The following is a 24,771-nucleotide window of genomic DNA, read 5'->3' on the forward strand; positions in this document are numbered from 1 at the left end:
CTTGATTCTAGGCCGAGCATGGTGGCTCATGCCTGTAATCCCTGCAGTTTGGGAGGCCAAGGCGGGCAGATCACTTGAGGCCAGGAGTTCGAGGCCAGCCTGGCCAATGTGGCGAAACCCCGTCTCTGCTAAAAATACAGGTTAGCCAGGTGTGGTGGCGCGCACCTGTAGTCCCAGTTACTCGGGAGGCTGAGGCACGAGAATTGCTTGAAACCGGGAGGCAGAGGTTGCAGTGAGCCAAGATTGCCACTACACTCCAGCCTGGGTCTCAATTTAAAAAAAGGATAGAAACTTTGATTCTGAATATTGTTAGTTCACCTATCAGTGTATAATTTTAAGTTGGCTTAACTACTGTCTGACACTGTTCTGATTAAGTATATCTCTTAAGATATTTAATTTTTTTTTCTTTTTTGAGATGGAGTCTTGCTCTGTTGCCCAGGCTGGAGTGCAGTGGCTTGATCTCGGCTCACTGCAAGCTCCGCCGCCTGGGTTCAAGCGATTCTTCTCCCTCAGCCTCTCAAGTAGCTGGGACTACAGGCATGTGCCACCATGCCCGGCTAATTTTTGTATTTTTAGTAGAGACGGGGTTTCACTGTGTTGGCCAGGCTGGTCTTGAACTCCTGACCTCATGATCTGCCCGCCTCGGCCTCCCAAAGTGCTGGGATTACAGGCATGAGCCACCGTGCCTGGCCTAAATTTATTTTTTTGTAATGATTCATATATAGTGTCTCCAATCTTGAACTTTTTTTTTTTTTTTTGAGACAGGATCTTGCTTTGTCACTCAGGCTGGAGAGTGGTAGCTCAATCCTGGCTCACTGCAGCCTTGTCCTCCTGGGCCTAAGTGATCCTCTCACCTCAGCCCCCTGAGTAGCTGGGACTACGGGCACATGCTGCTGCGCCCAAATATTTCTAAAAAGTTTTTGTAGAGGCAGGGTCTCAAACTCCTGGGCTCAAGTGATTCTCCTGCCTTGGCTTCCCAAAGTGCGGGGATTACAGGCATGAGCCACCTTGCCTAGCCTGGACCTTTAATTTTATTTTGGATGAAATTTACAAAAATAAAATGTCCATACACTAAAGACTGGAACAGTCTGTGGGGGAGAAGAGGGTTCTGTTTAAGTATTTTTCATTTATGTGAAGTTTTCGTTTTATTCCTTCCCTTCCTTCTACAAACCAAGTGATTTTATTCAAAACTTAATTTTACTTATGAAAAAAAATTTTCATCAAAGAAATTGATTTCTTCATTGAAATTTTTATTGAGATAATTGTAGATTCATATGCAACTGTTAGAAATGATACCCAGGGACGGCTGGGCACGGTGGCTCACGCCTGTAATCCCAGCACTTTGGGAGGCCGAGGTGGGTGGATCAGGAGGTCAGGAGATCGAGACCATCCTGGCTAACAGAGTGAAACCCCGTCTCTACTAAAAAAATACAAAAAATTGCCGGGCGTGGTGGCGGGTGCCTGTAGTCCCAGCTACTTGGGAGGCTGAGGCAGGAGAATGGCATGAACCCCGGAGGCAGAGCTTGCAGTGAGCCGAGATCGCACCACTGCACTCCAGCCTGGGCGACAGAGAGAGACTCCATCTCAAAAAAAAAAAAAAAAAAAAGAAAAGAAAAGAAATGATACCCAGAGACCCCTGTCCACATCGCCCAGTTTCCTCTGGGGTAATACTTTACAAAGCTAGTAGGATGTCACAACCAGAACTCTGACACTGGTATGGAGCACCAGTCTTACTCACATTTCCCCAGTTTTACCTGTACTCATTTGTATATGTGAAGAAATCAGATTTTATGCTTTAAAAAACTACTGAAGTACTAACTTGTATTACATCTAGTGACCTCTGGGAAACCATTTAACTTCTTGTGCCTCAGATTCTCTTATCTGATTAAGTCAAGACAGCTTGTTTGGATGGTCTTTGGATCTTTTTTTGGGTGAAAACATTCTATAATTTTTGTATGGGAGTTTTATAATTGAAATTATAACCTTACCTCCTTTTTTCTCTGTTTGGATGTAGGAGGAAAAGGCTTCTCTTTTACATCGTACTCAGGAAGAAAGAAGAAAGAGAGAGGTAAAAACAGTTTTGTAATACTCTGTAGATAAGCATTTTTTCTACAGCATTTAAACACGCCTTGGTTTTACTGTATATATGTATGTGTGTATGTATTTTTTATATATGGCAGAATGTGTGTGTATGTGTGTTTAGCTTTAGAAACATTTATTCTGGAGCCAGTGTAGAAAGAGATGGACTAAAAGGGCAGTTTCCAGACTGGAGAAGGAACGCGGGCTTTTGGTTGACTTACATAATGATATGGTTTCCAGAAGATCTAGAAAGCCGTGTTATAAATATAATGTTCATATTTCTTTTTCTTCTCTCTTTTGTTTTAAGATATTGAGTCTCGCTCTGTGACCCAGGCTGGAGTGCAGTGGCAAGATCATAGCTCACTGTAGCCTTGACCTCCTGGGTTCAGGTGATCTTCCTGCTCTAGCGTCCTGTAGCTGGGACTACAGGTGCATGCCACCGTGCCCACTTAATTTTTAAAATTTTTGTGTAGATGGGGTCTTGCTTTGCTGCCGAGGCTGATTTCAAACTATGGCCTCATGCAGTCGCCTCCCTCATTTTCCCAAAGTGTTGGGATTACAGGCGTGAACTGCCTCATCTGGCTTACGATGTTGATGTTTCATGAAGCAAAAGGAGAAAGCTCACTGTTAAGACATGTGTCTTAACTGTTTGTGAAGAAGGTAAAGACACTAATGACATTTTTATTGTTTATCCTACGTTACATCTTGTGATAATTTCTTTAAATAGCTTTATTTTGTTGATTAATCAGCAATTGTACTATCTTATGACCTGCTTTTTTAGGTAGAGTTTTTTGTTTTATTTTAACAATTCATTTAGGCCCCTGACAAATATTTATTGAGAACGTACTATGTATGTACTAGATATTGCTCTGCTTGCTGTCTGTACAGATAGTGAATAAGACAGACAAGGTTCCTGCCGTGAACCAGGATGCTGAGGTGGTGACAAAACCTCTGAGGGCAACAGAGTAATGTGATTACAACTGGAAGGGCCTATATTAGAGATGGTGTTTAGGGAAAGGGCTCTCTGAGGTGGTTACAGTGAAAAGAGTTTTAGGCAGGATTTTCCAACCTTGGCGCTGACATTTTTGAACAGATAATTCTTTGTTGGGGGGAACTGCTCTGTACCTTGGAGGATGTTTAGCAACACCCATGGCCTCTACCCACTAAATGCCAGTAGCACTCCATTGCTTCAGTTGTGACAACCAAAAATGTCACCAGAAACTACCACATGTCCCGGGGAGGGCACTGCTAAACCAAGAAAAATATTTGTTGGTTGGTGTTTTTAATCTTGTTTTATGGAAAATTCTCGGCCATTATCTCTTCCATTAGTGCTTTTGCTTCATTCTTCTCCTCCTCTCCTACTTGGACGCAAACTGTAAATGTATTTGACCTTTGCGTCGTTTCCCATATTTCCCTCATGTGCTTTTCTCTGTGTTTATCCTTTTGAATATCTCTGCTTCAGTTTGGATATTTTCACCTGACCTGACTTCTGATTTACAGCTGATGTCTTTAGCATTGACTTTTTTTTTTTTTTTTTTTTTTTTTTGAGATAGAATCTCGCTGTGTCAACTGGGCTGGACTGCAGTGGCGCGATCTCAGCTCACTGCAACCTCCGCCTTCCGGGTTCAAGTGATTCTCCTGCCTCAGCCTCCCGAGTAGCTGGGACTACAGGTGCACGCCACCGCACCCAGCTAATTTTTTGTATTTTTAGTAGAGATGGGGTTTTGCCATGTTGGGCAGGCTAGTCTTGAACTCCTAACCTCAAGTGATCTGCCTGTCTCAGCCTCCCAAAGTGCTGGGATTACAGGTGTGAGCCACCCTGCTGCCTAATTGTTAAATACATCCATTGACTTTGTAATTTCAGTTTTTGTTATTTCAATTCTAGAACTTTCTTTCATTCTTTTATATAGTCTTTAGTTCTCTTTTAATTTCTTGAACATAATTATAGATTTTTTAAGACAATGTTTAAACTCCAGTAATTGGATCTTCTGTGGGGTTTGTTTCTATTGTTTGTTTTCTTGATTTTTAATCTGACGGGGTTTCGTTTATAGGTGACTAGCTGGTTTTCTTTTGATGCTTTTAGAATTCAGTCTTTATCTTTGACTTTAGATAGTCTGATTATTTGCTTGGAGATCGTTGAGTCTGCTGTATGTGAGTGTCTAAATCTCTTGTGAGACAGGAAGTTTTCATCTATTATTTCATTAAATAGGTTTCCTAATCCTTTCTTTGACTCTTTGACCTTGGTGTTACCAATACTTTGAATATTTTATTGCTTTATGTTATCCCAAATGTCATGAATGCTTTGCTCATTCTTTTTTCTGTATTTTTGTCTGGCTGAATTATTTCAAAAGACCTGTCTTCAAGTTCTGAGATTCTTTGTTTTGCCTGATAAGTCTGTCTTGAAGCTTTCAAATGTATTTTGTATTTCTTTAAATGAATTCTTCACTTCCAGAATTTCTAGTTGATTCTTTTTAAAAATACCTGTCTCTTTGGTAAGTTGCTCACTTATATCCTGAATTATTTTTCTGACTTCTTTGTCTTTTTCAGAATTCCCTTGTATCTCACTGAGTTTTAAAATCAATATTTTGAGGGCTGGGCGCGATGGCTCGCGCCTGTATTCTCAGCACTTTGGGAGGCCGAGGCGGGCCAATCACCTGAGGTCGGGAGTTCGAGACCAGCCTGACCAACATGAAGAAACCCTGTCTCTATTAAAAATACAAAATTACCCAGGCATGCTGGCGCATGCCTGTAATCCCAGCTACTCGGGAGCCTGAGGCAGGAGAATTGCTTGAACTTGGGAGGTGGAGGTTGCGGTGAGCCGAGATCACGCCGTTGCACTCCAGCCTGGAGTGAAACTCTGTCTCAAAAAAAAAAAAAAAAATCAAAAAAAAAAAATCAATATTTTGAATTATTTGAGATTTTCAAAATTTCTATTTGATTAAAATCTGTTGCTGGAGAATTTTTGTATTCCTTTGGAGATGTCGTATTTCCTTGTTTTTTCATGTTTCCAGTGTCCTTACGTTGCCATGTGCATCTGGTGAAAGTCTGTTTTTCCTGGTGGTGGTAGTGGTGGTGGTGGTGGTTGTTTTTGAGACAAAGTCTTGCTCTGTCACCCAGGCTGGAGTGCAGTGACATGATCTCAGCTCACTGCAATCTCCACCTCCCGGCTTCAAGTGATTCTCCTGCCTCAGCCTGCCAAGTAGCTGGGATTACAGGCGTGCACCACCATGCCCAGCTAATTTTTTGTATTTTTAGTAGAGATGGAGTTTCACCATGTTGGCCAGGCTGGTCTGGGACTCCTGACCTCAAGTGATCCGCCCACCTCGGCCTCCCACAGTGCTGGGTTTACAGGCGTGAGCCACCATGCCCGACCTCACAGGATTTTTTAATAACCATTTCAAGCCCAGGAAGTACATCCACATGACCTGATGGTGTTCTTGAATCCCACAGTGTGTGTGTTAGTCTCAGCTTTGTAGACGGCATTCATAGAAGACACGAAACAATGTAGTATGGTGAGATGGAGTACAGGCTTTATTATCATATCTGAGTTTGAATTCTGCTTTACATCTTTGGGTAATCTTTATAGCGGTCTCAGTTTCTGCATCCTTAAACTGGAAGTGATGCTCGCCTGTAAGATGACTGTGCATTTGGATAGAAAATGCCTCTCTCTCTCTTTTTTTTTTTTTTTTTTTTTTTTTTTTGAGATGGAGTCTCACTCTGTCACCCAGGCTGGAATGCAGTGGCGCGATCTCGGCTCACTGCAAGCTCCACCTCCTGGGTTCACGCCATTCTCCTGCCTCTGCCTCCTGGTAGCTGGGACTATAGGCACCCGCCACCATGCCTGGCTAATTTTTTGTATTTTTAGTAGAGGCGGGGTTTCACCGTTTTAACCAGGATGGTCTCGATCTCCTGACCTTGTGATCCTCCTGCCTCGGCCTCCCAAAGTGCTGCGATTACAGGTGTGAGCCACCACGCCCAGCCTAAAGTGTCTCACAGGGCTGGCACATAGTAGTAAGCTGTCCAACAGCAGTAGCACTGGTCATAACAATGATGAAGAACACGTATTTTTGCCAGGTCTCTGAACATTTTAAAGATACTCTCAAGTCAATGAAAATTGGAATTTTCTCTTGAAACAAGAAAGTGACCTTTAAAATAGATGCTGGTGTTGTCTGCTTGTATTCCTTTAATATTTAAAACTTTAAAAAGTCCTGCTAGCCGGCACGGTGGCTCACGCCTGTAATCTCAGCATTTTGGGAGGCCAAGGCCGGAGGATCATGAGGTCAGGAGATTGAGACCATCCTGGCTAACATGTTGAAACCCCGTCTCTACCAAATATACAAAAAATTAGCTGGGTGTGGTGGCGTGCACCTGTAGTCCCAGCTACTCGGGAGGCTGAGGCAGGAGAATGGTGTGAACCCAGGAGGCGGAGCTTGCAGTGAGCCGAGATCATGTGGGCAACAGAGCAGGACTCCGTCTCAAAAAAAAAGTCCTACTATGCTGGTGAGATTGTAAAATGGTGTTGCCATTTTTGGAAAACAGTGTGGCAATTCCTCAATGATAACTCTACTTCTAGGTTTATGCTCAAGAGAAATGAAAACCTGTATCCACAACAAAACTTATATATGAATGTTCATAGCAGCCTTAATTCATAATAGACCAAAGTGGGAGCACCCCAGATGTCCATCAGTAGATGAATGGATGAATTCAACGTGGTCCATCCATACAATGGAACATTACTCTTACTTAGCCTTAGAAAGGAATGAAGTTCTCACATATGCTGTAACCATAGGTGGATCTTGAAAACATCATGCTAAGTGAAGAAAACCAGACACAGCATATTGTATGATTCCATTATATGAAGTGTCCAGAATAAGCAAATCCATAGGATAGAAGTAGATGAGTGATTGCCAGGGGCAAGGGAAGGGACAGTAGGAAACGGGGGGTGACTGCAAATGGAGACGGGGCTTCTGGTTGTGGTGATGAAGGTATTCTAAGATCAGTGGTGATGGTTGCATAGCTCTTAATATATTAAATGCATATTTAGTGGGTGTTACCTTTTAAAGAATTAATTTTATGGTATGTGAATTACATAGCTGTTAGTGTTTTTAAAGTCTTTACTAGCAAAATGTCATTTTCACTGGATTCTGACCAATTGCTCCCTCACTCCTCCTTTTATTGTTCAGGAAGAAAGGCGAAGGTTGAAAAATGCAATAATTATCCAGTCATTTATTCGAGGCTATAGAGACAGAAAACAGCAAGTAAGTTTGTTTGTTTTAAAATGAGAAGATTAGTAGGGCATGGGAGAGCTTATTTTAAATGCGGTATCTTTGTACACTTTGTTAATTGAAGTCAATGCTGACAGTAGTATTCTTCCCAATAAATAATTTTATTTGTTCTGATTATTGTGAAGATTTATAGATAGGTGAGTTTTTAGGTAATTTTTAAATAATAAAATACAAACATGGGCCTCACCACAGTTGAAAATCAAAATAGAAGGAAGTCGTGAGAGATTCTTTTTTTTTTTTTTTTTTAATTAATTGAGACTGAGTCTCATTCTGTTGCCCAGGCCAGAGTGCAGTGGCATGATCTCGGCTCACTGCAACCTCTACATCCTGGGTTCAAGCAATTCTACTGCCTCAGCCTCCCGAGTAGCTGGGATTACAGGCACGTGCCACCACGTCCAGCTGATTTTTGTATTTTTAGTAGAGTCGGTGTTTTGCCATGTTGGCCAGGCTGGTCTCGAACTCCTGACCTCAAATGATTTGCCTGCCTTGGCCTCCCAAAGTGCTGGGATTACAAGCATAAGCCACTGCGCCTGGCCTGTTTTTGTTTTGTTTTTTGTTTTTTGAGAGAGTCTTGCTCTGTCACACAGGCTGGAGTGCAGTTGCACGATCTTGGCTCACTGCAAGCCCTGCCCCCAGGTTCAAGCGATTCTCCTGCCTCAGCCTCCTAAGTAGCTGGGACTACAGGTGCATACCACCACAGGCTGGCTAAATGTTTTTGTATTTTTAGTAGAGATGGGGTTTCACCATGTTGGCAGGCTGGTCTCGAACTCCCTACCTCAGGTGATCCACCCACCTCGGCCTCCCAAAGTGCTGAGATTACAGGCATGAGCCATCGCGCCCTGCCTAGCTTTTGTATTTTTAGTAGAGACGGGGTTTTGCCATGTTGGGCAGGCTGGTCTTGAACTCCTGACCACCTCAGGTGACCACCTGCCTTGGCCTCCCGAAGTGCTGAGATTAAAGGCGTGAGCCACCATGCCTGGCCTTTTTTTTTTTTTTCTTTTTAACCATTTTTTTTTCTACAACTCAACTGTGAGCAAGGACCAATAATGGCATTTTCGTTGTCAATTTCCACCATTCCTGTAAACACAGCAACGTATATTTACATCATAAGAATTGTGTGTCCAAATACTATATTTATGGGTCATTTTGTTTTGTTTTTCTTCCAGTATTCCATCCAAAGAAGTGCATTTGATCGCTGTGCTACCTTGTCACAGTCCGGGGGCGCTTTTCCCATTGCTAATGGCCCCAACCTTACCCTTTTGGTAAGGCAGCTTCTGTTTTTTTACAAACAAAATGAAGACTCAAAACGTTTGGTGAGTGTTAACTACATTTTCACTTGTCCTCGTTTACACGTGTTCTACTTTTTTGTTTAAAGTGGAAATGGCATCTCATCAGAAAGTTAAACAGCTCTCCACTGCATCCAGGCTTTGCGAACTTCTCAGCTAGCTGTGAGAGGTTACCTTTGTGGTGATGTGTTTTACCTCTTAAAATTTGATACACATAAAAATGTGTATCCAAAAATAGTCTTTTTCGTATTTTTTACAGTGGAAAACCATAAGCATTTAAAAAGCAGAATATTTTGCCCACCTGTCATGTACCCTGACACAGCCTCAGCAGTTGCCAACACGCCTAGGTCAGTGGGACGTGCACCCTGAATACCACATCGTGATTACCTGCAAACTCTAAAATACAGGGTCTCAGTGTTTACATTTTATTATTATTATATTAGAGATGGGGTCTTACTCTGTTGCCTTGAATTCCCAGGCTTAAGCAGTCCTCCCACCTCAGCCTCCCAGGTAGCTGGGACTACAGGTGTGTGTACACCTTGTTAATGTTAAGGCTAATTTTTTTTTTTTTTTGTAGAGATGAGGTCTTGCTATGTTGCCCAGGCTGGTCGCGAACTCCTAGCCTCAAGTGATTTTCCCTCCCTGGCCTCTCAAAGTGCTGGAATTATAGGCGTGAGCCACTGTACATGATTTAGGGTCTCTTTTTTGGAGGAGGGCACTGAGGGACAGAGCCTTGCTCTGTCACCTAGGCTGGAGTGCAGTGGTGCATTCTTGGCTCACTGCAACCTTCGCCTCCCGGGCTCAAGCAATCGGTGGTGTCTCAGCCACCTAAGTAGCTGGAATTACAGGTGTGTTACCAACATGCCTGGCTAATTTTTGTATTTTTAGTAGAGACAGGGTTTCACCATGTTGGCCAGGCTAGCCTCCAACTCCTGGCCTCAAGTGATCCTCCCACGTCAGCCTCCCAAAGTGGTAGGATTATAGGCATAAGCCACCATGCCCAGCCTTAGGGTCTCATTTTTTTAAAAAAATCCCAAATGTAATCGTAGTTCTCTAAAATCTTGTAGGCTTTTGATCTTATCAGTGCTGAGGAACAGTGTGTATTAATGGTGGAAAATACATCCAGATGCATAGAAGAATAATTTTTTTAAAAAATGGAATTTGTTACTGTCCATTTTCTCAGGGAATATTAAGAGATTTGTATGTAATTGTTGGGTTATATACATTTTTAAATGTTTTTTATATATATATATATATATATATATATATATATTTTTTTTTTTTTTTTTTTTTGGAGACAGAATCTTGCTCTGTCACCCAGGCTGGAACGCAGTGGCACGATCTCGGCTCACTGTAACCTCCGCCTCACAGGTTCAAGCGATCCTCCTGCCTCAGCATCCCAAGTAGCTGGGATTACAGACGTGTACCACCACGCCCAGCTAATTTTTGTATTTTTAGTAGAGGTGGGATGTCGCCATGTTGGGCAGGCTGGTCTCGAACTCCTGGCCTCAGGTGATCCACTTGCCTCGGCCACCCATAGTGCTGGGATTACAGGTGTGAGCACCGCACCTGGCCTAGGTTAAATATGCTATTTATCTTTTTTTTTTTCCTTTTTGAGACGGAGTCTTGCTCACTCTGTCACCCAGACTGGAGTGTAGTGGTGCGATCTCAGCTCACTGCAACCTCACCTCCTGGGTTCAAGCGATTCTCCTACCCGAGCGCCCTGAGTAACTGGGATTACAGGCTTATGCCACCACCCCAGCTTAATTTTTTTTGTATTTTTAGTAGAGTCAGGTTTCACCATGTTGGCCAGGCTGGTCTGTACTCCTGACGTCAAGTGATCCACCTGCTTTGACATCCCAAAGTGCTGGGATTACAGACATGAACCACCATACCCAGCCAGGTTAAATATATTATTTATTTTTGGAAATTTTTGTTTATCTGTGTTAAAAATTTCAAATTGCATGAAAAGGGGAATATACAGTGAAAAATAAGTCTTCCTCGCTACAAACCATCCCTACTAGAATGATCCTACATGAATTAATTACAGCGGACAGAGGAATACATGATTACTCCTCTAGTGTTTGGCTTTAAAACCCAGCATTGCTCCGGAGTTGAGCTAAGGTGGAACATGGGGAAAACTTTCTGTAAACTGAGAACGTGCAGAGAAAGAACTGAGAGCCAGTCTAGAGAGGCAGTGAAAGCCGTTGAATCTACCCATTCTGGACTTCAGTTAAGTGCAGGCTCTTTCCAGGCTTGCTTTCTGAAGTTGTTGAAAAAAAGAATCAGAATAGTACAACGGCAGATAATTGGGCTTGCTTTCTGGAACAGGATGTCCTGGCCTCACATACTCTAATCTTGTAGATTGCAAGATCACCAAGGAGCACAGACAGGCAGGTGCTGTGAGATGTCGATTGGTGTCTCTCCAGAGCACCTATTGCCTTTGAGTGAGGTCCTCAATCTTAGTCATCAGTCACGACATGGTGTAGCTACACAGTCTTGCTTCAGAAGCCATCTGTGAAAAGCTTGGAGGTAAATGAACGTATTTGACTTTCGGCCTTGAGCAAATATCAAGCAAATTGCTCATGTACAGATTCTGAAACCTGAAATAGAATTAAATGTCATAAGACCAGTCCAGGAAAAGGATAAAAGAAAAGTGGGCTGGACACAGTGGCTCAGGCCTATAATACCAACACTTTGGGGGGCTGAGGTGGGAGGATCCCTTCAGGCCAGGAGTTTGAGACCAGCCTGGCCAAAATACCAGACCCCACCTATAAAACAAAGCAAAAAATAAATTAGCTGGTTGTGGTAGCGTGCTGCTATAGTCCAGCTACTTAGGAGGCTGAGGCAGGAGGATCGTTTGAGCCCAGGTATTCAAGGCTGCAGTGAGCTATGATCCTGCCACTGCACTCCAGCCTGAGCGGTTGAATGTTGATTCAGTTCTCAAGCATAGATGCGATAGCAATAAATTAATCTTAACGTAGGGGAAAATGTCTCCTGCCCCAGTCTTCACATTGTGTGCTTTCTACTCTAGGAGTAAGCATAATGCCACTTTTGATAGGTTTTCAAAGTTATTCTATGCAAAAATCAACATATATGGCTATTTCTTCCTCACCTCCTTTTAAAAAAATTTTTATTATGACTTTAAGTCAAATATGGTACTAAGATTATATTTTATGTACAGTTTAATTCTGGAATTAATTGCCTCACTTTTTAATTGCTTAATTTTCTTTGAATCTTTTGATAAAGTCTTCTTCCAACAGTCCTATTATATAATGTATAGTTATTTTACATCTTATTTGTTAACTGATAATAGAAATTTTAGGACGAACTACATGTCAGATAGTGAAGGAAGTATTCATACCTTATTTTTTCCTGAGAAAATGTGGGCAAGGTGGCTCCAAACACCTCAAGAGAAAGCCTGTGTGTAGGCAATTAACTAATATTCGGAGTAGTTCAGAATTATTTCGTCCCAGTTTAAGACATGCGCTAATTTATTATGCAGAGTGCTTTTGTGTTGGTAATTTCTTTTTTTTTTTTTTTTTTGAGGCAGAGTCTCGCTCTGTCGCCCAGGCTGGAGTGCAGTGGCGCCATCTCGGCTCACTGCAAGCTCCGCCTCCCGGGCTCACGCCATTCTCCTGCCTCAGCCTCCCGAGTAGCTGGGACTACAGGCGCCCGCCACGACGCCCAGCTAATTTTTTTGTATTTTTTAGTAGAGACGGAGTTTCACCGTGTTAGCCAGGATGGTCTCGATCTCCTGACCTTGTGATCCGCCCGCCTCGGCCTCCCAAAGTGCTGGGATTACAGGCGTGAGCCACCGCGCCCGACCTTGTGTTGGTAATTTCATTGTTTAATAACGTTTTATGGCAAAGAAATGTTAATGTCAAAGAAGAAACTACTTAAAAATATAGGCAAAGAAAAGGCTATGTGGCATATTTATAACTAGCTACACTTAAGAGGCTATCTTTGCCGAGGGTGGTGGCTCACGTGTATAATCCCAGCGCTTTGGGAGGCTGAGGTTGGTGGATCAGTTGAGGCCAGGAGTTCGAGACCAGCCTGGCCAACATTGCGAAACCCCGTCCCTACTAAAAATATAAAAATTAGCTGGGTGTCGTGGCGGGCACCCGTAATCCGAGCTACTTGGGAGGCTAAGGCATGAGACTCGCTTGAACCTAGGAGAAGTTGCAGTGGGCCAAGATTGCATCACTGCTCTCCAGCCTGGGTGACAGAGTGAGACTCTGTCTCAAAAGAAAAAACAAAGGCTATCTTTTCGTTCTAGATGATTCTAAATGGGCCTTATGAAAGGAAAAAATAAAATACCAGTCTATTTCACAAACGTATAATAGAGAAAGTAGAAGAGATTCCTTGTTAAGTATTGTGTTTTCAAAGTAATAGGGCAGCTTCATACTTACTGTCTGGTCAGGCCTCTTGATTGCAAGCCACAGAAATGTGCATCTGCCTTTAATGAACTCACTGACTATCCTTTTATCCAGGAGAATGGGAAGTTCTGGCCAGCCTGGTGAGTGGGGCCATAGGATTGCCTTCCCTATCAAAAAAATGATGGAGTTAGGGAAGGGAAGTATCCAAAAGGAACAGATGCTAGAGACACACAGGCACACACATCCGCAGAGGAAAAAGGTGAAAAGAAACAGATATCCTATGTAACTTGGAATTAATATCGTATTTCTCATATATTTTTATTACAGATTTCTGATTTTTGCAAGTGAACTATTTTTCAGATTGACATGAGCTTTAAGTGTACTTAGTTACTAATTTAGTAATTTAATACTGATGTATTATTTTAAGATTGAAAATGCAAATACTTTTGTTTTTTTGGAGACAGTGTCTCTCACTCTCTTGCCCAGGCAGTGCAGTGGCTTGATGTTGGCTCACTGCAACCTCCACCCACACCCCCCAAGTTCAAGTGATCCTCCCATCTTAGCCTCCCGAATAGCTGGGACTACAGGTGTGTGCCACCACGTTCAACTAATTTTTGTATTTTTTTGTAGAGACAGGGTTTCACCATGTTGGCCAGGCTGGTCTTGAACTGGACCTCAAGTGATCTTCCTGCCTCAGCCTCCCAAAGTTACAGGCGTGAGCCACCGTGCCTGGCTGGAAAATGCACATACCTCTAAATAAAACCGACTTAGAATATTTACTTCTTACCATCTTTTGATTAGGTTCGATTAAATGTGCATTGCCACTTAAGGAAATTTGGGGTATTATGTAAATTAGCAAACTTAAATTTTCATTGAGAGTTGTATATTATGTTTTGCTGTTTCAGATATGGCTGTATCAGAACTTAATTAAACACAGCTCTCTGTTTGTCAAGCAGTTGGATGGATCTGAGAGACTTACATGCTTATTTCAAATAAAAAGATTGATGAGCCTCTGTTGCAGGTAAAATTGTATTGTAAGTCAGTAACGTATATAACGTATTGATCACCTTGTCTAGGGGAACACCTTTTGACTTTTATTTTCAGAGACAGTGGCTTTTCCGTACTTTTTTTTTTTTTTGAGGTCATGGACTTCTATATATATATTACAATTTTTACTCTAGGTGATTCAGGCCTGCATGAGGTATAAATGAAGACACATGTATCAGTATCTTTTAGATGACTTTTTCTTTCAAGGATGCCCTCGAATTATCTTGTGAATGTTGGCCATCCTGGTTACTGGAGAATGGAAGGCCAGCCAAAAGAGGACTCCTGATGTGTGAGAATGATTCCATTCCATAGGGGTCTCCACCAAAATGCAGTTTGAAAGCCCCCTCTTTAGAATACACCTTTCATCAGGCTTTTTATTTTTTATGTAGGAACTCAGCATAAGCCTCTGCCGTGACTTTCTTGCATTCAGTGTCCGAAAGCACACGTGTAAGTGATGTGAGTTACATTACCTGCATATAACATCTTTACCAGTTTTTAATAAATTGCTTATATCTCAACCGCAGTAAAATTTTCAAATGATCCTGAGCCTTCAATATAATTTCAGTTAATTTTCTGGACACTGTCTGTAATATTTGTTTAGGATTACTATCAGAACCAGTCTTTATTAACTGATTTTTCCAAAATACTTAGCTGGACCAAAGATAGGAATAAAGAACCTATTAGAAGAGAGAACCAGGAGGATCCCAGATGCCAGTAATTCATATTTTTTCTAACTTATTGCTTTAATAAACTTTTAGTTTGAAAAACACGTTGTATACATTCTTTCTGTAAAGCAGGAGTCTGCAAACTTTTTATGTAAATGGCGAGGTAGCAAGTATTTTAGGGTTTGTGGTCCACATATGGTCTCTATTATGTATTTTTCTTGCCTTTTGCTTACAACTCTTTAAAAATAAAGGAATCATGCTTCACTCAACAGCCGTACAAAAAACAGCCCTAGGGTTAGTTTGGCCTGTGGGTTGTAGTTTGCAAAACACCTTTAACGTAACTTTTGAATGTATTTGTATAAGCAAATAATTTTGATACAAGATATATGTAAATATAATTATTCTTTTCCCAACTTTTATTTTTAAAAATTTCTAATACCAGAAACTCGTGAAGCCCAGGAGTTCGAGGCTGCAGTGAGCTGTGATTGTGCTACTGAACTCCAGTTATTTTTATTTTTGAGATAAGAGTCTTGCTCTGTCACCCAGGCTGGAGTGCAGTGGCGTGATCTCGGCTCACTGCAACCACTGCCTTCTGGGTTCAAGCAGTTCTCCTGCCTCAGCCTCTCAAGTAGCTGGGACCACAGGCACGTGCCACCACGCCGAGCTAATTTTCGTATTTTTAGTAGAGATGGGGTTTTGCCATGTTGGCCAGGCTGGTCTCAAACTCCTGACCTCAGGTCATCTGCCTGCCTTGGCCTCCCAAAGTGCTGGGATTACAGGCGTGAGCCACCGTGCCCAGCCAAACCCATGTTTCTTTAACAACAACAATAACAACAACAACAAAACACTCCTCCTCATCTTTCCTCTTTAATCTTAGTAAGGTCTCATGTATTTTTTAAAATACAGTGTATGACAGATGACTTTTAGTGGTCTGCTTATAGGTAGAGAGCGCCCTGTAAGCAGCCCATTTTTCTTGGCTTGGTCTCATTTGTATTTTGAGAGATCTTTGTTTTCTGTGAGGTCACAAAGGCTCAAGTGCTCTCTCTGCCCCTGGCCTAGGGCTGTTTTCTCTAAGGAGCACTGATTCTTTTTGATGAGAAATGGAACTTTAACAAAATGTAAATGTTAGAAATTGTATTTCAAGTGTATGTTAGTAAGTTGACAGTCTTATCTGCCATGTGCCAGAACATTGAATTTTTCTTTTTCTGTAAATGTGGCCTTCCAGAACCACCTTCAGCTCCTTTTATGACGAATCACATACATAATTTTTAATGCTGTTGAACATTTCTGAAGTCATGGAATCACTGGGTCACATGGTAGTTATATATTTCACTTTAGAGGAAACTACCAAACTTAGGACAGCAGCATATGAGAGGCGCAGTTCCTCCGTATCCTGAACCCTTGGTATTGACATCTGTCAAAACCCAGCCATTCTGATGGGTGTGTAGTTGTATTTTATTGTGATTGGAATTTGTATTTCCTGGATTACTAATGATGATGGGTGTTTCTCAGGAGCATACTGGTCATTCAGATGGCTCTTTTTCAAGAGTCTGTTCAAATCTTTTACTTTATTTTTTAAGTGGGTTGTCTCTTGACAATATGGATATCCTTTTCCCGTCCAAGGCTGTCCCGATAAACCTGGAGCTACATCTTATGTTGTCTCTCACTCGAGGCACCGTTCCAGCACTTCTCTCTGTTGCATTATCAGGTTTACCTCTCACATGGGATCATCAGCACACATGCTGCTGACTTTTGCAGGTTGACAAGAGGCTCTCCCACTGCCCGCCGCTGCCCTTTGTGTCCCAGCGGCTTGTTATGTGTAGCCCCACTCCTCCTGCACTCCTACACCCCTCGCGAGACACCAGTGTGGTGCTGAGGGGAAAGTTGTGAGAAGGGCAAAAACAAAACAAGGTCTTGCTGGGTGTCCTGCCCAGCCTGCCCGCTGGGTCCTCACCCCCGTCTCTCCTGGGCTTTGCGGCTGTTGAGACAGAAGGCAGCCTGCAGTAACCCGATGAGCTGTGTAGACACACCCTACCCAGAACCCTGCACGTTATTCCCCTCCCGGCAGGGCAGAAGGCTTTTATCACATAGAGAAGTTAGTTTCAGTGAGGCACTGAAACAGCCTCCTGGGTCCCTCATTAAAGGTGATGTGTGATCAGATGGATTCTGGTTTTTTTTGTTTGTTTGTTTGTTTTTTAAAAGAAAAAACAGCTGTAAAATACATCGTGAAGACAACAAGAGAAATCTAAAAATAAGTTTGGTGTTAGACAAAGGTTTTGATAGAAAAAAGAATTGGGATGGGGGGAAAGAAGGAGGAATGGACTAGAGACAGCCAAGAAGAGACTTTTGGGAGTGACAGATGTGCTCTGTGTCTTGATTGGTGTGACCTGTCCAGACTTCTTGTACTGCCCTCTTTAAATGGGTAGCTAAGCCTGCAGTTCTTCTTATAGTAAGAAGGGAAGCCTTAGTCAAAATGAGAGTTGACTTAGGACCAGAAATATATCATTGTTCTATTTGGGGGATATTGCAGGCATGGAAAGTCTCAAAAGCATCTTTAAGGAGATGATATGCACTGTTAAAGAGATTTGTATCTGAGTTTAATTAAATGAAGCTTCTTGGTACAATTCATGGATTATAACACTTCTTACAGTGTTTTGTAATCTTTAATTTTTCGTGTTCATTTCTCCACTGTCCATTTTTCTTGTCTGTGAACTTAGTGCCAGCATACCGTTTGGCACATAACGAGAATTCTTTTAAAAACTGAATGACTGAATGTTAGTTGGATGATTTCCCTGTCTATCTGTAAGATGTCCCTATTTTCAGAGATAATCTTGTACTGGAATAGTTTTTTAACCATTGTCACTGAGAGTAACTTGGGGAAACTGGTGACATTTTGCCATCCAGTAAGTGTGTGAATACTTTTTTTCATTTTTACAGGTTGCTGCAAAACTGTAATGATGACAGTTTGAATGTTGCACTTCCAATGAGAATGCTTGAAGTATTTTCATCTGAGAATACTTACTTGCCTGTTTTACAAGATGCTAGCTATGTGGTGTCAGTGATTGAACAGATTTTGCACTACATGATTCACAATGGTAAGTGGTAGGCAGAGTCAGAACTGTGGCTCAGCATCCCGATGGGGAGTGAGCAGAGGCCAGCCTGCTGCTGCAAGCCTGTGCCCTCAGTCTCAGTGTCAGAGCGGTACTGGTGTCCCAGACGCCTTGTGCTCCATCCACAGGTGCCCACCAGAGTCCCAGATTCCAAAATCTGTCCTCGGCTCCACCCACTCTGAAAATTCAGAAACATGCTACTCTCTTTGCCTTTTTCTTTTGCTTGGAAATGAACAAAATTGACATATGCTTTCATCAGTTGTCCCGTCATCCAAGATTGGTGTCTGCAGTGCAGCTGCCGGTCCTTCACCTGAGCAGGAAGGGCTCTTACCACCTCCTGGTCATTCTGAGTGAATGGGAAAGATAATGCCACCAATGTATGAGTTGAACATCACTCCAAGAGCCTTATGAAAAAGTAAATTTTGTTAAATGATTTTTCTTCCAAGAGTGAGGTCCTCTCACAATATTAGTTCAGTAGAAGAGAATAGCATATTTAGTTTGAATTTTCTAACTCAGTGCTAAAGTTTTAATACATTGATAATGCTCCTAAAATGACTGCATCGTAGAAGCTATAATGAACTGTATCTGAAACCCTTGAGGACACATTAGTGACACTTTTTGGAGAAAAAGTGTGAAATAAACATGATTTTTAAAGCTTTTATGAAGCGAGCAGTATAAATCCTAACACAAAAAAACCTTCGGTCCTGACATCCTCATAGGTAGAAACCCAAGCACTTCAGGACTCCTGGGCTCGAGAAATATTTGTCAGCATTAAAAATGTGCGTGAGACTAGTTGTGAAGGGAGGTCTGGAGAGCCATGGCTGCAGACAGAATTATAAGCGGCTGTGCTTTCCTTCACTTGAAGTCATAGTCTGGGTTACATCTAATGGACTTGAAATCTGGACCACTTGGTCCTCTGTTAAAACTACAGAAATTAAATGCATATTCATTTCAACCTTACTGCTTGGCGTATTACTATTTTTTAGACTCCTTAGTTTGTTGAAAACTTAGGGAAATAGTATTCCAAGTTAATTAAAAGTAAACTGAAAGTTGTGGAATTTGATCTTTTTAAAAACTAATAATTAAAAGTGGTTCATTGTGTTAGTTGACATATATACTGTTTTAAGACTAAGCATTTGAGAATTTGTACTTGTTTTCTAAAATTGTAAGGAAGATAGTTAAGAAATATGCATTATTTGAAACGTGTCCCAATATAAGAAATGCTTAAAAATCTTACACAGAAACTGCTGCTTCTAGCATCTTCTGTGGTACAGCAGTTGTTTACTTCCTAACAGTCTATAAAATTTTAGCCTTTTTAAATTATAATATTATCATTATTTGTATTGTTATTGCACATTATGTGCCATGAAGCTTTTTAACATTTGCAACAGAACCTTTGTCATGTTGTCCGTCTATTCAGTAAGTACATTGTTAGTTATGTTAGTCACTTTTTTTAAAAAGTCTTGATGTGTTTTTTAAAATTCTTGATGTATTTTTATCTTTTTAGTTTCATAGCAAAAGAGCTTTCAAGCTTTCGTATGAGTGTCACTAGTTATCAGTATACACTAGGTTAGACTTGGGGTGGTTACAAAGTAGGTCTAATGATAAAGTACTGAGTATGCACTGTTTAGTGGTCTTCACTCAAATACGAAGCTGTGTAGGACTGTTTCAAAAATGAGCCCATGCAGATGGATTGTTTTTAATGTGCTACCAAATACGCTTATATATGATGAGACACTCAAAAACTGCACCTGAACGTTCTTATTCTATAAAAATGGAGTAAATGATTCTGAAAGAATATATGATTTGGATCATTCTTGATACCCAGAGTTTATGTTCACTGCCCCCACCCAGAGTTCCTATCAAAAGCGTAGGCTGGATATTTTAAGAGGTTCTGAAAGTTGTTTCAGTTGATGTATAAGCTGCCTTTAAACAGTTAACTTCTTCAGTTCCCAGATTGTGGTCTCCAAATACATCATCTCCTCTAAAAGGAGCTTAAGAGTTCCTGGAGAAAAGGCTGATTGCAGGGCGGGATGCAGGACTGCCAGTGACCCTGGGGCTCAGGAGCCTCCTAAAGCCCACCCCAGGGCCCCAGGTGGAGCAGCATGAGGTCAGGACTACAGTGGAATGAAACCTACCAATATGTTCAACTCTATGAGTTCAACACGGTGTTTAAAAAATGCACAAATCAGAGACAAATTATAAGATCACAATATTTGGTCCTTATTGAGCTCCTTCCTGATGCAAGCAAACTAGTTGAATAGAATTTCTAACATCAGACAGTTGGAGACTTGAACACTGACTAGATATTTATGATATTAAGGAACTACTCTTCATTTATTTTAGCTGTGATAATGTTTTTAAAAATAGTCTCTTAATGATATACTAAAATAATTATATCTTAGACTTCTTCCAAATGAGGGGTATACGGGTGAAATGAGATTGGCTATAGTTGACGTTGTTGGTACATGAGGTCTATATACCGTTCAGCTGCCTATGTATTTGTTTAGTTTTCCTTACTAACATGTTAAAGAACTAACTTAAGTTTGGACCTGTAGAGATTGTAAAAAGCATTTAAAAATTGGCAAGTGTTTTCCCTTATTACAGGAAAAGGCACTAAATTTTAAATATGTGTTTTTCCTTTTAGGGTATTATAGGTCTCTCTATTTGTTGATTAACAGCAAGCTTCCATCAAGTATTGAATATTCTGATTTATCTCGAGTTCCTATAGCAAAAATTTTGCTAGAGAATGTTCTAAAACCATTGCACTTTACTTACAACTCCTGTCCGGAAGGTGCGAGGTGAGACTGGAATGGATTTATTGATTTTGTCATTTCATAAGATCTATATCTGATGGTAACTTTTACATAGGATGTGATTTTAAATATAGACTTGAAAGTCAGATTTTTGCTTTATTAGTGTTGATTTAGTTTATAGGAAAGTGTACTTTTTCTTTCTGGCCTGTAGCCTAATACAAATTTGTGATTCTGATAACATGATTATTTTCCTGCTTTTCTAAGTAACTGTCAAAAATTAACGAAAACATGGTAGTCATCTTAATAGAGAAGACATTAAGTTTACTTTAGGTTGATCTAGTTGATATTAGAATGGTTAACTTGGCTAATTTAGAAGAGTAGATTATCCTTTTAGAAGGATATTTTGAAAGGTGATTTTAATCAGTGATTGGATGGACAGTATAATTTGATTTTATGAAAAGCTTCTGTTTTTCTTTTTCAGGCAACAAGTTTTTACAGCCTTCACAGAGGAGTTTCTGGCAGCACCTTTTACAGATCAGATTTTTCATTTCATCATTCCGGCGCTAGCAGATGCACAGACCGTTTTCCCTTATGAGCCCTTTCTGAATGCACTGTTGTTAATAGAGAGTAGATGTTCAAGAAAGAGTGGTGGAGCACCCTGGCTTTTCTATTTCGTTTTAACTGTTGGTGAAAATTATTTGGGTATGAAATACAAGATCTTTTTTACCTGAACACACATATGGGTAGCATTGGCAGATGAGTCAAGAGAAGGCCATGCAGTGGCAGGTGTTATGGAAAGGTGGGCCTCTCCTGGAAGAGTGTATTTGCTGAAGGGATGTGGTCTGGGCAGTGTTCCTGGGGACAGTTTCCAGATACAGTGGAAAAGACTGACATATATGTGTCTTATGAGGCCACACAGATTATTTTAATAGAGTTAACGGAGTTAAATGGGAAAGCTCTTCTGTGAGTCGGGCCTGTTTCCCTACCTCTGCTAAACTTCCCGTGTGCCTCTTCTAGAATAACATCTTCCTGTAGTATGTTTGAAAACATACATACATACATGCATGAATTATTCATGAAAGAAATATAGGAAAATGTGAAAACCAAACTTTTTTTGCGGGGGGGCGGGTACGGGGGGGGTAGATAGAGTCTCACTCTGTCACTAGGCTGGAATGCAGTGGCTCCATCTCAGCTCACTGCAACCTCCGCCTCCCGGGTTCAAGTGATTCTCCTGCCTCAGCCTCCTGAATAGCTGGGATTACAGGTGCACGCCACCACACCCAGCTAATTTTTGTATTTTTAGTAGATACGGGGTTTCACTATGTTGGCCAGGATGGTCTCAATCTCTTGACCTCGTGATCCTCCCGCCTCGGCTTCCCACGGTGCTGGGATTACAGGCTTGAGCCCCTGTGCCCAGCCCAAACTGTTTTTCTTGCTCTCTCACTCAACACTGAAAAATTCTGTGAGCAGATATGTAGGGTTTTTTTCCCCACACACCAAGCACTTCTCCAGTGGACGCCAACTAGGTATTCTACAATTCAGTTCAATTCTGATGCCGTCCACCCAGAGATAATGTCAGATCCCATCATCTGAGGGCTTAGTCCTGCAAGACTACACCCACTTCAGAGGCCGATTACAAGTAGTAGGTTGTCACCTATACTTCTGACCAACCTGCAAAAATGGGGGTTCCTCAGCCCCTCCTTGGGATTGGTAATTGACTAGGACAGGTCACAGAACTCGGGAAGCCGAGGTGTGTGGGAATGCGGAGCTTCCATGCCTTCTCCAGGCACTCCACGCTCTCGTCACCTCCCTGTGTTGAGCTCATTGTGTCTTCCTGTTGAGTTTTATAGTGCTTCTTCTCCAGTGTCCCTCCCCACAGACAGCCCCTTAGAAGTTGGTGTGTGGGGCTGAAAGTTCCCACCCTCTGATCACTTGGTTTTTCTGGTGAAAAGCCCCATTCTGAGTCCCCTAGATGGCCTCACCATAAGTCACCTCAAGTATGATCACAAAGGGCTGGCTATGAATAACAAGAGACTCTTATCTTTCAAGAAATTCCAAGAGTTGTAGGTGCTTTCTGACACGAACGGGGACAAAATCTACATGTTTCCTATTATAACACAGTTAGAATTTTTAAAATAAGATCTGGTCAGAAATGCCTCTCTGCGTGTGAGGAAAAATGGCGTCTTTGTTTTCCATTTTAAAAAATAACGTTTAACTAAAATACGTTTTAACTGATTGTTTTGCAAAGGGGCCCTCTCTGAGGAAGGGCTGCTGGTGTATTTGCGGGTGCTGCAGACCTTCCTCTCTCAGTTACCAGTCTCTCCTGCCAGCGCGAGCTGTCACGACTCAGCCAGTGACTCCGAGGAGGAGAGTGAAGAAGCCGACAAGCCCTCAAGCCCGGTAAGCCCCGTGCCCTGCATCTGGGGGTCTGCGATGCAGGCAGCCCCGTCGGATCTTCTAGCTTTTTGTCCACCCATAGTTTAAGTTACACAAGTCAGACCCTCAAGCAGCCTTTACAGAGAAGCCCCATCAGCTCCGTAGACAGTTTCTAGTGATGGGAAAGTGTCTTCCACTGCTTTGTTAGTACGTTCATGGAAGTGTAAATGGAGGCACATAGCTTTGTGTTTGGCTTTTTAGGCAAAATAGGATCATACTGTATGTTGACTTAGTTATTAGAAAATATTTTCTAGAAGTGAAATTGTTGGGTCAAAAAGTTCCTTTTTACCCTATCCTGTGATCAGCGGGTAGTGTCTTCCGTTAATTCCTGCTGATTTTATAGAGGATAAATGTTATTTACTTAAAAATTACTTTCAAGTTCTTATCTCTTTTCTTCCTTACTATTGAGTTTACAGTATATTTTCAGGGAATAAAAAACTTGAAAATTATATATACATGCATACATAATTTGTGTTTTACTTAAAGAATTTAACCGCCAATGACTTTTTTTGGTCTTAAGCAATTGAAATGGCTTGAGGTATGGCTATCATAAGTTGTTATTTTTTCATTAAGGAGTTTTATATTGATTACTACTAAGTGTAATCACAGAATATACTTGAGAGGGTCTCAGGGCTTCCAGGTGAAGTAAATTTTTAGAATATTGTGAAGTGGGTGTGTCAGTGCAGTGCTGCACCTTCCTGGTGCACCTGCTGCACCTTCCTGGACAAAGAGCTTCACTAGTATCGAATGAAAGAGATCACAGCAATAAGAAAAGGATCGATAAGTCAGCTCAGGGCTTGATTTTTTTAAAAAATAAGACAAAGAAAGGAACAGAAAATATTCACTGCCAGGGCTCATGGCTGAGGGGCGGGCTGATTACAAAGGGGTGAAGCCGTTTTTATAATGGATAGTGGATGCTGGAACTGTTGCATCTGTCCAAACTGTACACCAAGAAGTATTCATTTTTTTGTATGTTTATAAAAAAGAGTGGGTTCTGTAGATGGAATGTAGATAAATTTTTGTTTTTGGAAGAAAGTTATTAAATAGTTACCTTCCATAGAATTTGTGAAATTAAACCCTTATTTATACGCAGTGTATTTTGTATTCATGTGAAGATGAGGCTGTGGGCTTTCTCAGCGAGAGAGAGGACAGGTTTTTCCTCGCTGTGGGTGTGCAAACACGATGAAAGCAGAACATGCGGACCCATGAACCAGGAAATCACGTGCAGGCTCTCGCTCGTGCTCACACTTTGAACATTTAAGAAGTGGGATCAGTTTCTTGATTTTTAAAATTATTTACAACCATAGAAAATATTACTCTACTTTATATTGTTTTTTAATACATAAGGGTTTCAAGGTCTGTGTATTATATAACTTTATACTTTAATTTCCTTTTTTTGTTTATTCTCTTCATTCTTCCTTTGCCTTGGGTATTGTCCACATTTGGGCTGAGAACTAAAGACCCCATTTTGAGCCGGGCACTCCTAGGTTTCACTCCAAGTCATTCTTTCTTTGCCAGGTCTCTTACCTGTATGTTTCTGTGTTGCCTTTTCTTTCCCCTGGCACTTAATTATATAAAACCTAATGTGATTGTATGAGATTTTTCCAAGGTCAAAGTTCACCCTTGATAAGCTCTTTTGCCTTTAGGTTTCTGTATAATCTGTTCACTTATAGCTTATGTATAATTTATTTTAAAATTGTACACTACAAAAATAGTAGTGCTAGGATT

At 41.3% G+C, this 24,771-nt stretch overlaps 1 protein-coding gene across 2 annotated transcripts in view; it reads left to right on the forward strand.

Moving 5' to 3' along the window:
- Positions 1-24,771, forward strand: part of UBE3C (ubiquitin protein ligase E3C) — a 130,249-nt gene that overhangs the window by 22,954 nt on the left and 82,524 nt on the right. Inside the window, exons 1-9 of one of the 2 annotated variants that reach the window (XM_063668051.1) lie at positions 2,416-2,739; positions 7,263-7,337; positions 8,531-8,677; positions 13,144-13,288; positions 13,935-14,050; positions 17,679-17,836; positions 20,499-20,652; positions 21,089-21,309; positions 22,856-23,007. In XM_063668051.1, the coding sequence (XP_063524121.1) occupies positions 8,658-8,677; positions 13,144-13,288; positions 13,935-14,050; positions 17,679-17,836; positions 20,499-20,652; positions 21,089-21,309; positions 22,856-23,007 (966 nt within the window). In that variant the 5' untranslated portion in view covers positions 2,416-2,739; positions 7,263-7,337; positions 8,531-8,657. Of the gene's footprint in view, positions 1-2,014; positions 2,069-2,415; positions 2,740-7,262; positions 7,338-8,530; positions 8,678-13,143; positions 13,289-13,934; positions 14,051-17,678; positions 17,837-20,498; positions 20,653-21,088; positions 21,310-22,855; positions 23,008-24,771 lie in introns of those variants that run through there. The other variant, XM_054494482.2, reaches the window with a different exon arrangement.

The sequence above is a fragment of the Pongo pygmaeus genome, chromosome 6 (genome assembly GCF_028885625.2).
Source record: "Pongo pygmaeus isolate AG05252 chromosome 6, NHGRI_mPonPyg2-v2.0_pri, whole genome shotgun sequence".
In the NCBI taxonomy this organism is placed as follows: domain Eukaryota; kingdom Metazoa; phylum Chordata; class Mammalia; order Primates; family Hominidae; genus Pongo; species Pongo pygmaeus.